Source organism: Acartia tonsa, chromosome 9 (genome assembly GCF_053477335.1).
Source record: "Acartia tonsa isolate MP-2025a chromosome 9, ASM5347733v1, whole genome shotgun sequence".
Classification (NCBI taxonomy): domain Eukaryota; kingdom Metazoa; phylum Arthropoda; class Copepoda; order Calanoida; family Acartiidae; genus Acartia; species Acartia tonsa.
This window is the reverse complement of record NC_137268.1, coordinates 50,285,306-50,302,632: the sequence shown is the minus strand read 5'-3', so window position 1 is coordinate 50,302,632 and position 17,327 is coordinate 50,285,306. Positions and strand designations below refer to the sequence as shown.

At 31.0% G+C, this 17,327-nt stretch overlaps 1 protein-coding gene and 1 long non-coding RNA gene across 2 annotated transcripts in view; one reads left to right on the top strand and one right to left on the bottom strand.

Annotated features, from left to right (window-relative positions):
- The window catches only part of LOC145327607 (uncharacterized), a 48,610-nt gene that overhangs the window by 30,275 nt on the left and 1,008 nt on the right, over positions 1-17,327 (top strand). Inside the window, exon 3 of the mRNA XM_080171146.1 lies at positions 17,150-17,266. Within this exon, the coding sequence (XP_080027272.1) occupies positions 17,150-17,266 (117 nt within the window). The remainder of the gene's footprint in view (positions 1-17,149; positions 17,267-17,327) is intronic.
- Positions 2,748-4,062, bottom strand: LOC145327949 (uncharacterized). Its single transcript, XR_013882282.1, has 3 exons — positions 3,961-4,062; positions 3,454-3,535; positions 2,748-3,145 (listed from the first exon to the last, which is right to left on the bottom strand). It is a non-coding gene; the product is annotated as an uncharacterized LOC145327949 (long non-coding RNA).

Genomic DNA, 17,327 nt, shown 5'->3' with positions numbered 1-17,327 from the left:
CTATCTTTCTAACTGTCTATCTATCTTTTCATAATTGGTCAAATTAATCAATCTTATTATCTATCTATCTATTAAAGGATGGTTCTAATTAATAGTGCAATTAATTATAGATTAGTGCATGTTTTTATATCTATCTATCTATCTATACCTATTAGTCTATCTATCTATCTATATGTCTATTAATAATGAATAGGTGCCCTACCTATCAATTTTGATCCATTAATAAAAAATCTCTTTCTCTTCATCTCTCGCTTTCTCTCTCTCTCTTCCCCCCTTTCTATCTCTTTCGCTCTCTCTCTCTCTTTTTCTCTCTCTCTTGTTCTTTTTCTATTACTTTCTCTCTCTCTCTTTCTGTCTTTATCTATATATCCTCTTCTCTCTGTTTCTTTATCTATCTATCCCCCCCCCTTAGCGCATTCTTTCTTGCTTTCCAAATATCATCTTAATCTTTTATAACTTCAATATTTTATAAACACGTTTTTTTCATTCGTTGGCTTAAAATCTTTGGTGACTCATATTAAATCTTAAAAACAAGCAGATTTCAAACTTTTCCACCAATAAGTTTAATAAAAGTGTTAATATTGTTCATCATATTTGGGGGTGTACACAAATTCACCCTCTAATGTCTTATCCCTTAAGAACCTTGTATAAATATGGGGATGTACATCAATTTATCTTCCATTGTCTAATCCCTTAAGATCCCTTATTTTTTTTTCTTTTATCTCTTTTTACTTAAAAATAATTGAAAAAGCATAATCTTAGCGGTAAAACCATTTTAAAAATTGCAAATTCTAAAGAGAAAAGGGGTATTTAGAAGTCTAAAAAAGATATCTTATCTTTAAGCATATTGAGTCTAAAAAAGTTAAATTGATTTTTATGAAACCTTCAGTAGGAAGGGGGGGACGGTGGCTTTCAATTTATTTTTTGGTATTTCTTTTCTGGGGCCGATTTCTCTTGGGAGGGTGGTAGTACCCTCCCCTAAAACATTTCCAGGACCTGTGAGAAGCTACATTGTAAAGGAGAACCATGTCGGTTCAGCGGTTAGCAAGATCCTTCAGTACAGACAGAGACACACACAGAGATACTTTTTATTAATGATAGACCAACCTACTGCCCCTTAAATTAAAGACATTAATGTTAGAAGTGTCCAATAAGATTTAAACTTACTACAGATTTTTAAGTATATATTTAAGTATATGAGCATAACTCTAAAAAGGTTCAGGTTTTTTTTTCATAGTAGCCTAATTGGTAAAAACTTTTGTTGGCGGTTGCAAGTTTTATGAAGGAGTTGTGTCACCGCCCCCCTCCCTTCACTCATTTACAACATAAATTAGCCCATGACAAAATTTCATTCAAAAAATTTAAATAATGGTTTTGATAAAAGGAGGAGTAGGTTGCGCTAAAAACCCCTAGAGGTGTAAGTTGTAAGGCTTAGAAATAGTAGTAGAACGATATTATTCACTAAATATGTGTATTTTTTATTGAAAAGAACCCTATACAATTTTTTTTCGATCTACTTCTGTATTTAACTTAAAACTCACAACCTTTACGGATTTTTAGCGCAACCTACTCCTCCCTTTATGCCCCTACCACCTTTTAGAAATAAAAGTATTAATGTTAGAATTGTCTTATTAGTTTTAAACCTTTGGTATCCAGAAAATGTATCACCAATTGTCCTACGCCTGCTTCGTAATACAACTTAATATTTACCAAATTGATAGATTTATATGAAAGGAAAAAAATGGGGAATGTAAAAAACAAATAGCAAAAAAGTCATTTATAAATCTTAAGCAAATATGTATTGCATTGAAAAAACCTTGAAAAAATTTTAACAAATGTACAATGGTTAATACATGTTTGGTAATCAATTAATGTAATTAATTTTATGATATTATAAGCACAGATTCTCTATAACCATGGGTATGTCTGTCAAAATTGAATGTTTGTTATAGGATTTAAGTAATTAAAAAAGTATAACATAAAGATAGTCTGGCGAAAAAAGACATTTTCTGTATATATATGCATATATTTCCTTTTATTGAAATGTAATTTTTTAAACAATAAATTTTTTTTTGAAGCAGCTTAATAAAAAATGACGTCAGGCAATACAAATAATCGATGATAGGCCAATATACATTTCATAATTGGTCAAAATAAATGTATAATGGCCTGTCATTGGTAATTTGTATTGTATGACGTCAAATTTTATTAGCTGCTACCTTTTTAGTAGCGAAGCTACTCTATAATTTGAAATGTCCGTCTGTCCGTATGTCCGTCTGTCCGTCTTAGTTTGGGGGAAACGTGATTTTCTCGGCTCCTGTAAAAGATAAAAGGCTAAATTTTTTTGACAACATTCCCATTATCAAGGAGCACAATTAACTATAAAACATCAATGTCGATAGGACCGCTTTTTAGCAGGTTTTAGGCTATTTTTGTATTTTTCACATTTTTCTCCATATCTTTGGTGTTTATGGTCCGATTTCCAAAATTTTTTCAGTTATAGAATCAAAATTAAATTTCCTGTTGTTTCAAGAAAACAACTATGACGGTCAGACTGCCTTTAAGCAGGTTTTAGGCTATTTTTTATTTTTCACATTTTTCTCCATACCTTTGGTGTTTATGGCCCAATTTCCAAAGTTTTTCAGTTATAGATATCAAAATTAAATTTCCTTTCGTCCAAGAACACATTAATGGCGGTCAGACTGCCTTTCGCAGGTTTTTGGCTATTTTTTTATTTTTCACATTTTTCTCCATATCTTTGGTGTTTATGGTCCGTTTTTTTTTTTAAATTTTTGTAGTTAAAAATATCAAAATTAAATTTCCCGTTGTTCTGAGCATCCAGTATGTAATTTACTTTGACCGTCAGTCTGTTAGTCATAGTACTGAAATATAAATAAATATTAAGAAATTAACAAATGTTGAAAAGGTTTCGTGATTTTTTCCTAATATGCATGCTTTTGTCAACTAATATCTAAATTCTTATTTAATTGTTTATGCTTCGCTACTTATGGATGTTGTCATCCTTGTTTTCTAAAAAATTACTTAAAATATGATTTTCTACAGTTGCAAATGATGGTTCCAAATTGAGCCAAAATGTCATAAATGCTTAGGACAGATAACCCAATCCATAGCCCAAGACTGCTTCCTAAATAAATAAAATAGGTGGCATTACAAACTTATAAGGTTTACACTAGGGTACCTTCATGAATTTAGAATAAAGGGAAATATTACCAGGGAAAAATTGCCAACAATTTTGGTTGATAATATGGATATCATTTATTGGTCTGTTTGTTAATCCAGAAAGAGGGGAAGGGACGGTTTTTAGGGGATCATGGAGGGAAATGCTATTTTAGCCGGCTGGGAGTATCACTTTATTTGAGTACATGAAAATCTGATTCGAAATTAAATAAAACATGTGTTAATTGGTATCTGTTTGTAAAGTTAAAGCATTACCGACATCAATCACATATTTGAACATATCATATCCATACAGCTTAACATGGCGCACAACTTTTGGTTGAATTTCCAAAACTACCTATAAAAATAAATTTAATTGACAATGAAAACTACATATCAGACTAATTTTCATTGCTGCATTGAATACTAGTCATTTGTCATATCATATTATAAACAGTTTTCCGCGGGTATAGGATTCAAACAAGTTATTATCAGCCCCAAGATGCCAAAGGCATGGGCTGAAAAACTGGTTTTAATCTTATGATTGTAAATTTTTATATTCATTGAAAGCTGGATATAATACAATGCTAATAGTCTCTTAGAATTTTCCCCAACAAGACTATGAACTCTAGCCACAGCGCTCTGCCCCCTAGCCTGCCTAGCTTAAATTTTCAAAACTGAAAAAAAAATTTTAAGAGGAGAACGCCATAATTTTTCAATATGGTTAATCAACAGGATATTTATCAGTCTTGAAGCTGTGTTTATATATTTTTCTCTGTTTACCTGAGTATTTAATGCTACTTTTGCTCTGTAAGAAGCCAGGGTGTTGACATAGTATTTAGTTTCCAGGCAGGATTTCTTGCACATTGAATTGACAATTGGGATTTGTCTATAATAGTTATTTAGCTCAAAGTTATTATAGATAGTTTTCTGTGGATAGGAAAATAGAAACTTTTAAGAAAAATTTGTTTGCCCCAAAGAGACACAATTTCTATATAAATGGTATGATACATTATAGTCCAAAACTGGTTTTAATTCATAGAAACTGAATCTAATTTGGAAAAATATTAAAAAGTTTTTTGTCTTTTTTAAAAATAAGACACAAATAGTGTTGGATTTAGAACATTTGATAGATATTTTTAAGCCAATTTGCTAACAACAAAAATTAAATCAATGTATTTGGTCACCTGAAGCCCCACAATGCATCTAATATTTCCTGTTTAATATGTTTCTCCAGAAACTTGTATTGAGACTCGTTTGTATACTTTCCACTACACATATTCCTAAAAAGTGTGCTGTTAAGTTGTTATAAATATAATTTAGAAAAATTCTTTATAGTTGGGGGACTACTCATATCCCTTATAGGAGAAGCCCCTAGAGGCTAGTAATATAGAAAATAATGCATATTTACTGATCCGAAAGATAAGGTGGTACACATCCAACGTCGTATTTGAAATATTTCCACAGAGCCTCATCAACACAATCAGCATAGCTCCTCTCAAGATAGTATTCACATTCATCTGAGTTTTCTTCCTCTATATTATGCTTTACTTGCTCCACATTGACTTTATATATTAGTCCGTATTCAGTGTCATATGGTATCTGTAATAAATAATATTTACTATATTAATTCATTCAAATAGGTACAAATAATTGAAATTATGTTTTAAAAGTAGATGCAATTTCTTTGGTCTCTGAGGTGACTTATGTTTTGATTATTTTTTGTCCGTTGGGGAAACTGTAAAGTTGGTACGCATCCTTTTTATGAATATACATCCCTGAGAAATATATGAAATTTCTACATTCTGGAAATAAAATAATGTTTTTGACCATTTTTGCTGTGTTTATCTGTAAATGCTGTAATACTTACATTGATTACAGAACCAATATGTGAACCATGGTCAATACTGTACTTGGTCTTATAAGTAGGATCAGTTATGTATATGCCCATAGATTTGTTTCTTCCGTTATCAAATCTTAACGTCACTGTGTTCTTACTTGGTTTTTGCAGAATATTACAAAATCCAATAGCTGGTAAGAATATGGTTTCAAGTTCTTTTTCTTTTTTTGAAGCCTGAACACTTTTTTGAAAGGTTATCAAATAAGGGCCAGAAATATTTTGTAATGGACTAATTAATGAAATATTTTCTATTTTTACACTTTTTATTGCCACTAGGCTGTCTACAGAGAAATTCTTCTATAGGCAATTATAGCAGGTTACCCAAATAAAGTCACTGTAATGAATGAGTTTTGGCTAGTAATGAGAATTGAGTAACTACTGAATTGTATATTGTATTAACTTTAAATCCTATACTGCTACTCAAAATTTTACTTTTTTCTGCCTTATCAATATCCTTCCTAGAAAGAACAGAAAAATCCAGGTAAGGAACAATAGCACTGAATTTTTCATCACTCCAAGCAATTTTTCCTCTATCGGTTATTCCAGCAAAGACTTTGATGATATCAAAAATACTTTTTCCCTAAATCAAATTACATTACATAATATTCTTAAATTCTCACCAATAACTTTAATTCCCGAATTCATGTACCCAAAGTTTTTATCATACCTCCTTAGTTTGATCTTGAGGACATAACACAATTGTTGGAAACTCAAGGTCCCCAATGTCCTAAAAAGAAAATAAAAATAATAGAAATTTGAGAATTGTTCTTTCATCTGCTAAGAGAAAAATAAGTTACTAGGCATCTCCAATACATTTAGTTTATTACTTGAATAATTAATAAAAATTCATATGCATTGGAGTAAATTAAAAACTCATAAACAACGTCTTCAAATTCTGTAAAATATTTGGGATTTCAAAGTGTTTTGGGTGGTTTAACCCTTCCATAAACTAAGACAATCCTAAATTGTTTTAGAGAAGGGTTATCACACCCCCCCCCCCCTCCCAATTAGATGTTTCTTATCCCTTTAGATCCTTGTGAAAAAAGCTTACCAAATCTTGGGTAGCATCCACTATTGGTCTATTCATCAACAGCTGGGTAGCTGTATTCAGCTGATACAGAAAGAAACAAACAGACACAACCAATACTGTATCAAGTCAGAAATTTAAATAAGGGATGTAGAATATTCGTAGTTATTATGGCAGGGAAAAACTTGTCTTTAATTGAGGTTGCTAATATAGACATCAGTATTGGTTCGTTCGTTAGCCAGCTACAGAGTATTAGAAACCTATATTATAATATTATATCATGAAACCTATTTATGAAATTATGTTTTTTAAAAGCTCCCTTCTGTCAAACAGCTTTTTCTCAAAAAGACCTAAAATAATCTGGAATAGCTAGGAATCTTATGGGATGGGGGATACATGTATATACATCCCTAAAGATGATAAACAAGATTACCCCCCCCCCCCCTGTATAATTGTTGGACACTGCTAGTTTCTAACCAACAAATCAAATTCAATAAAAGTTTTGAGCTAATGAATAAGATTACGTGGTTATTACAATTTTAAGGCACTGACCATTTGACCAAAAAATTCGCCTATTTGTATTTTCGACTTTCCTAGAATTCTAAAAGTTTTCAGCCTGTTCATTTTCAAGGTTGAGGAGAAACTAATTTTAAAAGTTAATACGTTTTGTGTTTGCTCTTTTTTTTTTAAAGTAAAGCTACTCTGTAACTTGCTTTGATCTGTCCGTTCGTCTGACATAAAACTTCATATTAATAATCATTTACTATACAATTCATCTGTCCTTTCATCTAAAGTTTTACTATAATTTATTTGGAATTTACTCAGCTGCTATTTGATATAGGCATCTCATTTTTATGAATATTCAATGTGTCAATTAGCATTTCCTCAGGAATTTAAAGGGATAAGACAATGGCCGATAAATCTATGAACATCCCCTAAGATGATACACAAAAGTACCCCTTCAGTATATTACAATTAATTGTTTAAACGTCTGGAAATTCAACTTAATAAATCAACCAATCAAAATTTACTAAAGTCCCCAAAGTTGTTTATCCAACAAATAAGAAAACGTTATTATCAAACTTTGGGGACTAGCATAATAAACAGCCCATTGTCCCCTCTCTTTCTGACAACTTACCTGTCCTTTCGTCTTAAGGTACACTAGAATTTATTTTGGATTTACTTAGCTGCCATTTGATATATACATCTATTTTTTGTGAATATTCCCCGTGTCAATAAGAATTTGTTTACTTAAATAGTCCAAATAATTTAAGCTTCGCTTCATATATATGTTGTCATCCTTGTTTCTTATGTTATTAATTGTAAAAAATGTAAATACTTAATTTCCTTTATTTAAACATCTTTTATAACAATTTATAGTATATTACATAATAATAAATTAATTTGTACTATTAGTTATTTTGTTTGATTAGTGGGAGGGAGGTGACATTGGCCTTTGAATTACAGTGGTACCAAAATTTTTATAATCACACTTTGTTTGTGTGCTCAACAACTTTGGGTACTTCTAATTGACTGGTTCCCAACTAGTCGTACCAAAGCTTTTCTATCTAAGCAGTCAACGATTGTGAAACTTAATTTATAATTTAACCAACATTTAACAATATAAACCAATATGAGTTTTAAACTCGAGCTCAACCATATTTTAGTTTATTTTCTACTAGCGGCTACGCCCCTAGAAGCCTCTAGGGGCACTGGTAGGAGGGGGAAAAGTCGATCTCAGCCCATTTTAAATTTGAGTTTCAAAAGAGTTGAAAAAAATTTTGGCGGGGAGGGGGGTGAAGACACCCTCTCCAAAAATAGTTTAAAACCTTCCCAGGACCTATAAGAAGCTTCACTGTAATGGAGAACAATATCGGTTCAGCGGTTAGCGAGATCCTTCGGGACAGACAAAAAACGCTTACTACTTTATATGATAGGATATAGATCTGAAATAAATCTTGATGCAATAAAGTTAGCCGTTTTATAAATGTTTCAAATTAGAAGTTCTTGTGTAATAAAAGTTGTCGCAAATATAGGTATTAAAGAACCTAGTAAAAGTGTCTGGCTCTGATTATAACGTAAAAAAAATTTGTCAATCAGAGGCCACTATAAATTTTACCATTGGTCAATTACAGTGTATACTGGCCTCTCATTGGCTAATTTTTTGTACGTCATAATCAGAGTCAGACACCTTTACTAGGTTCGTATTGAATAATAAAAATAAAAAAACTTTTAATTTTTGAGAAATGAAACCTATGAAACATTTAATAGGATGCCTATAAATAAAGGAAAGGTGTAAAAAGAAATGAAATTAATCGATTGGGTGAAAATTTAGTATAATTACTTAAAAGTTATAAAACAGACAACCAACTCATTGTTTGTAAAAACTTTGTTTAGAAGTCCTATATCATTTGAAGTAGTAAGTTTTTAGGTTTGTATGTTAAGATCTCAATAACTGCTCCATTTTATGAAAGGTACATATATGTTCATTGTTCAGGGAAGGTTTTAGGCTATTCTTTGTGCCCCTAGCATCAAGGAGATGGCGGGGGAGGTAATAGCTTAAAACTACCCGATGACCTTTTTTACTTTTAGACCAGCAATTTCCGAGATATTTAGCTTCAGACAGAAAACGCTACTACTTTAAGAATGTGCTAACAAACCGTAAAATTTATAAACTTTTACTAATAAAACCCTGAACAATATACCACGGCCAAAAACGCGCGAATCAATAAATTGAAAAGCCTTAAATGGAAACCTAATAAATTTTATGATGTTCATTCAAATCCGCAGAAATTCACATTCGCCAAATGTTTTTTATTTGCTACAACTTTGGATACTTTTATAAAACTTTGATTTGTGATTCCAAATTATTAGTTACTAACATATTCAAACTAATAAATTTAAACAACAGAAGGGGTAATTTTTGTTTATCATTATTGGGGATATTGGATAATGATATTTTGAATGACTCAATCAAGCTTGAATAAAAGTACCCAAAGTTTTAATCCAACTTTAAAAACTTTGAGTACTAGTGTAATTTACAGTCCATGTTCCATCCCTCTAAGCTTTACTGTACTTCTTATTGTTTATATATTTTGATATTGTTTAGACTGCTAGAAATGTTTGTTTTGACTAGATTTTTTAAAATATAAACTTCTTTAAAAAATGTTATATCGTATTTTGGGGACATTAGAGTGTAAATTATACTAGTACCCAATGTTTCATAAAACTTTGGGTATTTTATTGAAATTTGATTGGTTAGATTTCCATTTCTTCAATTAATACTGATAATCTAAAGAAGGGGTAATTTTGTTAGTAATCGTTAGGGTTTTATATAAAACTATCGTCCATTGTCTTATTCCAAATTTTTACCCATTGAAAGAAATGTTGTTTCTACGATATCAATCGACATAAAAAAAGTAATATTTATTTATCACAACGTATTATAGACAGATTTCTGCGCATATTAAAATGAAAAATATAAGATTTAAGCCAGTTTTGTTAGCCCGTGCCTCAGCAACTCAGGTAATAATTTTATGACTTTTATTTTTGTATTCGTGGAAAATTGTCTGTAAAACAATGCTGTACATGATTTTTCATTATAGCTAAGAATCGGTTCTAATCCAGCGGATATTAATCGGATTCGAAGCCATACTAGAATAGTTATTTCTCGTATCGTATTATAAACGGCTTTCCGCGGATATAGAATGTACAATTATAAGATTAAAACTAGTTTTTTTAGCCCCGAGGTGCCGGAGGCACCGGCTAAAAAAACTGGTTTTAATCTTATGATTGTACATTTCTATATTCGTAGAAAACTGGATATAATACGATGCTAGACATAGTTTTTTCGTATGGATGAGAACCGGTTCCTATCCACCGGATTCGAATGAATACGAGAAAAGAAAATACCAATAAAATCACAAGGGAGTCACCTTTTTTTTGGCTTAAAGTGATAAGTAGCAAAGTGAAAATAATGATAGGGTGGGTGGGAGGGGAGAGGACACACCCCATAAACTTAGCCTTAAAATTACAGTAGGGATTTAACCTAACCCAAACTTCAATTTATAGATTATATTTCAGTTATAAAAAGACTTTAGAAATTACAAAAATAAAATGATAGGTTTTTAAGTTAAGTGTTAAATTATTTTTTTGATTTAATTTAAACAGAGTTTTACTTTTTAAAAATGAAACTTAAAGTAGGTATTGTTAATAAATCACTAACTATGACAATTTTGTTAGGTTGCTCATTTGATTTCAAGCAATGGGTGTTTAATTTTTGACTAAAGAAATCCCCAGAGAGAGAGAACATTGGACTGTTTATTACACTAGTCCCCAAAGTTTTATCGTTACGTTTTCTTATTAGTTTGCTTAACAACTTTGGAGACTTTAGTGAATTTTGATTGTTTATTTTATTAAGTTGAGTGTTCAAACGTTTCAACTACTAATTTAAATCTACAGAAGGGGTAATCTTGTGTATCATTATTTAGGATGTACATCAATTTATCGGCTATTGTCTTGATATATTCAAATATTCTCTAGCTAAAGAGAATATTCTTTGCTTATAATGAACTCATAAATAGTTTGGTTTTAAAATGGATATATAATTATTTGGATATTGGACCAGATTTTGGCCTACCCTAATAAATTAATAGTTTCAAGTGGCTAATATATCAGTTCCCCCCATCCACCCTTTGCTTATGACTTTTCCCCAACCCTTACATTGCCTATGGAAAAACGCATTGACCAATAGTTGATGACTATATTAGCAACCTAAATTAATGACAAAATTTCCCTGTCTCATTATCCACGTATTATATATTCATTGGTTTAAAGTAATTATTTAATTTGTAGTGAATTTGTCCTCAGAGATAAAATTACAGATAACATTATTTGTTATCATTTGACTCACATTTATGTGGTGTTTATACCATCCAATCAAGATTTTTTATAAGTCCCAAAACCCACAATTGAGAACTTTTGGGTCACAGTATAATTTACAGCCCAATGTCCCCTCCCTCCCCTTCCTGGCAAAAGTAAACATCGCATCAACTGCTTAATAGGGAGAATGTATTCGCCATAAACGGGTGCAATTTATTACCATATCTTATATAAAAAGGTCCCATTATCAAAGGTTTGCTTGACAATGTATATATTATTACTTGGATCTTACACCAAATTATCATTAACTCTAATAAAGTTAAACGCCTAGCTGGCTAAAATAACGACCCCCAACCCTCCATTCACCCCTTTTACCATATCCCCTCTCCTCCTGCTTGTTGAACGAACTGACCAATTAATGATGTTTTCTTAGGGGTTACCGATTAACCAAAAATAAATCTGAAACCAAACATATATTGTGTTTTATAGCAACGCTTTTGATAAGAAATCTTAGAGGACAAATTTATGAATTTATTATGCAATAAATCTACATCTGGCATAGTTCTGTTCAAGGAATGATGATAAACAAGTTTACCCCTTCTCGAGATTTTAAACCTATAGGTTAAAAGGTTTTAAACTACTAACCTAAACCAACCAATCAATATCTCATGAAAGCATTAGTTTTAAGCCAACATATGTTTATAAAACTTTGGGTACCAGTATAATTAATATTTCAATGTCCCCTTCCTGAATTGAGGATGTACAAAAAGATATCATCCATTGTCTTATCCCTAAAGATCCCTGCATTAATGGACACGTCTTCCGTAGGACGTACGGACATATACCCTAATTATAGAGAAGCTTCGCTACTTAAATGTAAGTGCAATTTTTTTGCTGCCCTAGATTTACTAAAGAAACTTTACATTCAAAAATCCTTTCACAATTTTTAACAATTTATTTACTTGAAATTGTTCTAAAAGAAGAACATGAAATTAAAATCTTAAAAATAAGTAGTAAAACATTATATATGAAAATTTAAGTAAAATATGTATAAACTAGTGGCGCTTGAGTTAGGGGTGGGGGGTGGAAGTTTTTCTTTAGATAAAAGAAAAGTTATTTCTCGCATCGAACTATAAACAGCTTACCGCGGATATAAAATGTACAATTATATTATTAAATTGTTTTAATTGTTTTAATCGTATCATCACATTTTTATATTCGTAGAAAACTTGATATAATACGATGCTAGACATAATTTTTTCGTATTGAACCGGTTCTAATCCACTAGATATTTCCTAATCGGATTCGAATGAATACGAGAAAAAGTTTTTTTAAGATCTCTAAAACATATATTAATCATTTAAAAGAAAAAGTATCTCCATCCGTGAGTTAATCTTTGTTTGTACAAATTAAGGCCCCAAAGGTTTATTTTGTGAATGGAGGAGGAGTGAAGCTTCTATATAAGTCCCCAAAGGTTTATTTTGTGAATGGAGGAGGGGTGAAGCTTCTATATAAGTCCCCAAAGGTTTATTTTGTGAATGGAGGAGGGGTGAAGCTTCTATATAAGTCCCCAAAGGTTTATTTTGTGAATGGAGTAGGGGTGAAGCTTCTATATAAGTCCTCAAAATGTTTAAGGTTCACTGTAAATGAAATTTACATCGGCCCAGCACCCCTTTTCCAATGACCTTTTTAGTCTGCTAGCAAATTGTTTTTTGCTAATTGGCTGTGTTACTGTTGATATTCTCGACAACATTGGTTGATTTTCAAAGACTTTATTGAGAGTCGGCACAAGGTCATTGCGATAGAAAAATATAGTTATTTAATCCCTTCTCTTTCTAGTGTTTTACACTAATAGTTCGATTTATAAATAAATTTTGGAATCAAAAGCTATGAAATATATTTTATTCTTGTCCAAATTGTTGGGATTGGGGCGTGTTTACTTAAATGCAGTGTGCACCGCAGTAAAAGATGTTTATATAACAAGGATTACAAAATCCATGAGAAACAAACAAATTAAAATTTAATAGTTCAAGCTATTAAAGCAAAGAAAATTTATTACAAAATCTTACTTAAAGATAATTAAACTTAACATTACCATACTTACCTTTATAGCCTAGTATTATATAATTGTTTTGCTTTAAGGATTATGCCTAATCAATTTATAAATCACGAAAATAGACTTTCTTATATCGATTGTAGAGTTGCTACACTTCTTACATTATTGTCACAGGAATATTCATACAAAGTTTAAAATTAATGGGACAATTCTTACATGTAATGCTGTCTGCTAGACGTACAGACGTACATGAATGAATATATATAGTAGCTGCGCTACTAAAAAGTGCATATATTCAATTATGTAGCAATTTTCCTTGTATTTTTAAACTAGGAGACTGTAAAATGTAAATGTAAAATACTTTTAAGCAGCGAAGCTATTCTACAATTTACTTCTTTGTCCGACTGTCCGTCCGTTGCGTTATTTTCTTTGATGATATTAAGAAAGCCAGCTATTTTTCTATAAAGATTCCCTGTATCAATTAGCATCCAGATAAGACAATGGATGATAAATAAGTGTACTTCTCCAATAATAATAAACAAAATTACCCCTTCTTTTGACTGATTATTGTTTTTTGAAATAACCATCATTAAAAGTTTTAAGATAACGTATAAAGACACTTATTTATAAATTTGGGTACTATTGCAATTCACAGTGCAAAGTCACCTCCTTCACATCCTAATGATTTAATTCAAGGACTTATTATTATGATATCAAGATAGATTAACATTTATAAACATTGATAGAGTGATCTTGTATATTTATTATCTTCAAGGATTAAGCGATAAGACAATGGCCTATAAATTGGTGTACATGCCCAATGATGATCCAAAAATTAATTATTTTTTAGATTAATGTTTGTGGTTGAAACGTTTGTACACTCAACTAAATTAACCAACTAATCAAAATTCACTAAAGTCCCCAAAGTTGTTAATCATATAAATAAGAAAAACTTTGGGGATAGCCCATTGTCCCGTCTCTCTCTGATATTAATTATCTTCTTGGATTAAGGGATTAGACAATGGGTGATCAAGTATTTTTCCCTAAATTTGCATATCTAAACCAAACCCTTTTTGGCCTTTAATGACACTTGAGAGAAGGTGGAGGGGGGAATGGGAAGAACCATATCGGTTTATCGGTTCAGCGGTTACAGACGAACACACACATAGATAGACATCCTGTTACTTTAATATATCTCTATCTCTTACACCGCGAGTCTGATTGTATTAAAATAAATATATATCAAGTTTAATTCTAAAATAAATGGAATTTAAGACTCCCCACTGTGCTGTAGTAATAAATAAATGGATAGACAGACGGACATATAGATAGATAATGGATTAGATGCCCAGAAGAATAGATATAATAGGGGATTATTTTTTTTGGAAAATAAATTGTAGAAAAAAATAAGGTGATTTTGGTCGGGTACCCAAAGTTTTATAAACACTTTGGGTACTTTTATTGGAACTTAATGGTTTCTTCTAGCAGTGCCCAAAATTGCAACTAATCTACTAAAGTGGCCCTACGGGATTCTTAAGGATGTATTTAAATTTATCATCTATTGTCTTATCCTTTTAGATCCCTGATTTTAAATAATTCATGCACCCCACCGAGCAGTAGTAATAAATCTTCAATAAATCTTTGATAACAATTCTAATATGTTTTTAGAAATATATATTATTGTAAAATCATATTGTATAAAGTAGTAATGTTTTCTTTAAATCTTGCATTGATCTGATTCAGCGCTCCATTTTATAAAAGTCTTGGCATGGTTTAAGTCTATTTTTCTACCCCGTACGAATAAAGAACTTTTAGATACATAATCTTTAATTAAAATTAGCTTGTTGTCTGTCCGTCCGTCTGTCTCTTAATATCTCGGTAACCACAGAACCGATAGGATTCTACTCTTCAGGGAATATATCTACTGGTCCTGTGGTGATTTTGGGCTATATTTCGATGAGGTGGGAAACACTTCTAAGGGCGTAAGCATACAACATAATAAGATATCTTATGTATTTAGTCTTCTTTATAGTTTTAATAGATAGAAAAATAGATATATAGATAGATAGACGAATAGATAGATAGATAAACAAATCAATAGATAGATAGAAAAATAGATAGATAGATATATGATTCAACCCTTCCAAGTATTTACTAAAGTGACTCATAACTTTAACTTTTTTAGAGCCATAAATATAAAGTCAAATACTTTTTAGTAGCGAAGCTACTCTATAATTATGTCCGTATGTTATTCAGTCAGAACTGTTCCTTATTCATTAGAGGATATTTACATTAATATGATTATTATATTAAATGTTTTATGCAAAAAAATATTCAAAACTTATTTGATTTAAAACCTGTACTACTTATGGCCTTGAATATACTTATTTAAAAGCATACCTACAAATGCTTTTTAGGGCAGTATTTAAAAGCTTTCAAAGTGTTTTAGGAAATACCATGGCTTACTCATTCCTACTTACGTTTTTGCATACTACTAGTTGTTCTTAAGAAAAAATCAGTGACCTTAAGAGACGATAAATCAGTGTACATTCCAACTGATGATACACATAATAACCTCTCTATCCAATCAAATTTTAAAAAAAGGCCAACGAAATATGGAACATGTTTAAAAAAACTTTGGGAAACAGTTCCAATGTCAACTTTATACTAATACATATCCAATGATCCATATAATAAAGTAACAGGATGTCTGAACCAAAGGAATCTCGCTAACCATTGAACCGATATGATTCTCTTTCACATCAAAGCTTCTAATAGGTTCAAAAAAAGGTTTATAAAAGGTTTATAACTATTTTATTGAAAAGTACCGATATATAAAATTAGCCTCCTTGCAAAAAAAAAATATTTTGCAACTTGCATTTCATAACAGAGAGGTATAATGCGTGCCATTATAATAATATACGTTCAATTTACTATGCTTTTTTGATATCTAGGAAGACAGATAGATAGACAGACAGATAGGTATGATGCGTGCCATAATAATGGTATACATCCAATTAAACACGCTTTTTTACTTTATATATTAGATATACTTTAAATAGAGGGTTAGATAGATAAATAGACAATTCTCAAATGAATGATTTTCATACTGTATTACAATTTATGGCCCTTTTATATGTTATTGTTGCCAGGGATCTTAAGGGATAAGACAATGGCCGATAAACTGATTAACATCCACAATGATGATACACAAAATTGCTGCTTCTGTAGATTACAATTAGTGGTTGAAATATTTGAACACTAAACATAAAAAACCAACCAATCAAAATTCAATGAAATCCCCAAAGTTGTTTAATAAGAATCGTTATTATAAAACTGTGGGGACTAGTTTAATAAACAGCTCAATGACCCCTCCCTCCCTGTATTGTTGCACAACTTAATTTCAACTCTACCTAATAACTATCAAGCATGAATATTTTAGATCTGTATTCTTTATTATCGACAACGCCTTTTGTTCTTACTCTAACAGGGGTCTTAAGGAATAAGACAATGGTTGATAAATTGATTTATTTCCCCAATGATGATAAACAAATTTATCCCTTCTTTGGATTTAAACTTTTAAACCAACCAATTACAATTAAATCAAAAAGCCAAATTTTTGAGTCATCGAAAGTGTAAACTTATTAAAAACTTTGGGTACCAGTATAATTTACAGTACAATGTCCCCAACCTCCTTGGGGATTTAGGACAATGGATGTTAAATCAATCTTCAACCCAATTTTAATCAGAGATGTGATTGTTGTAAATTATACTTGTCCCCAAAGTACACGTTTCTCATTTGTTGGCTTATAAGACTTTTGAGAAATATATTAAAAGTACAAACTGACAGTATCTAAACTTTTACACAAATAATATAATCTACTAGAGGGTAATTTTGTTTATTATTATAGTGAATGTACATTGAATTATCATCCATTGTCTTATCCCTAAAAAAAATCCATGGTAAAAATTGATTTTCTAACAATATTTTTATCTTTTTTCAGAAACCTGGCATAATTGGGGGGGTGTACATTAATTATGCATTTTCTTATCCCGTAATAAACATATTCAAAATTTAATTTTCAAACAATATTTTTATTTTTTTCAGAAACCTGGCATTCCGCTCGTCATCTCCCCAACGTAGCAGCAGTAGTAATATCCAGCACCAGCCCTCGCCACAGAGGTCACAAACTCTCAGCCTCATACCCTCACATCAATCATCCAGGTCGGTTCATTGATTGATTTATTGATTGATAGACAGATAGATAGATAAATAGATGGATAAG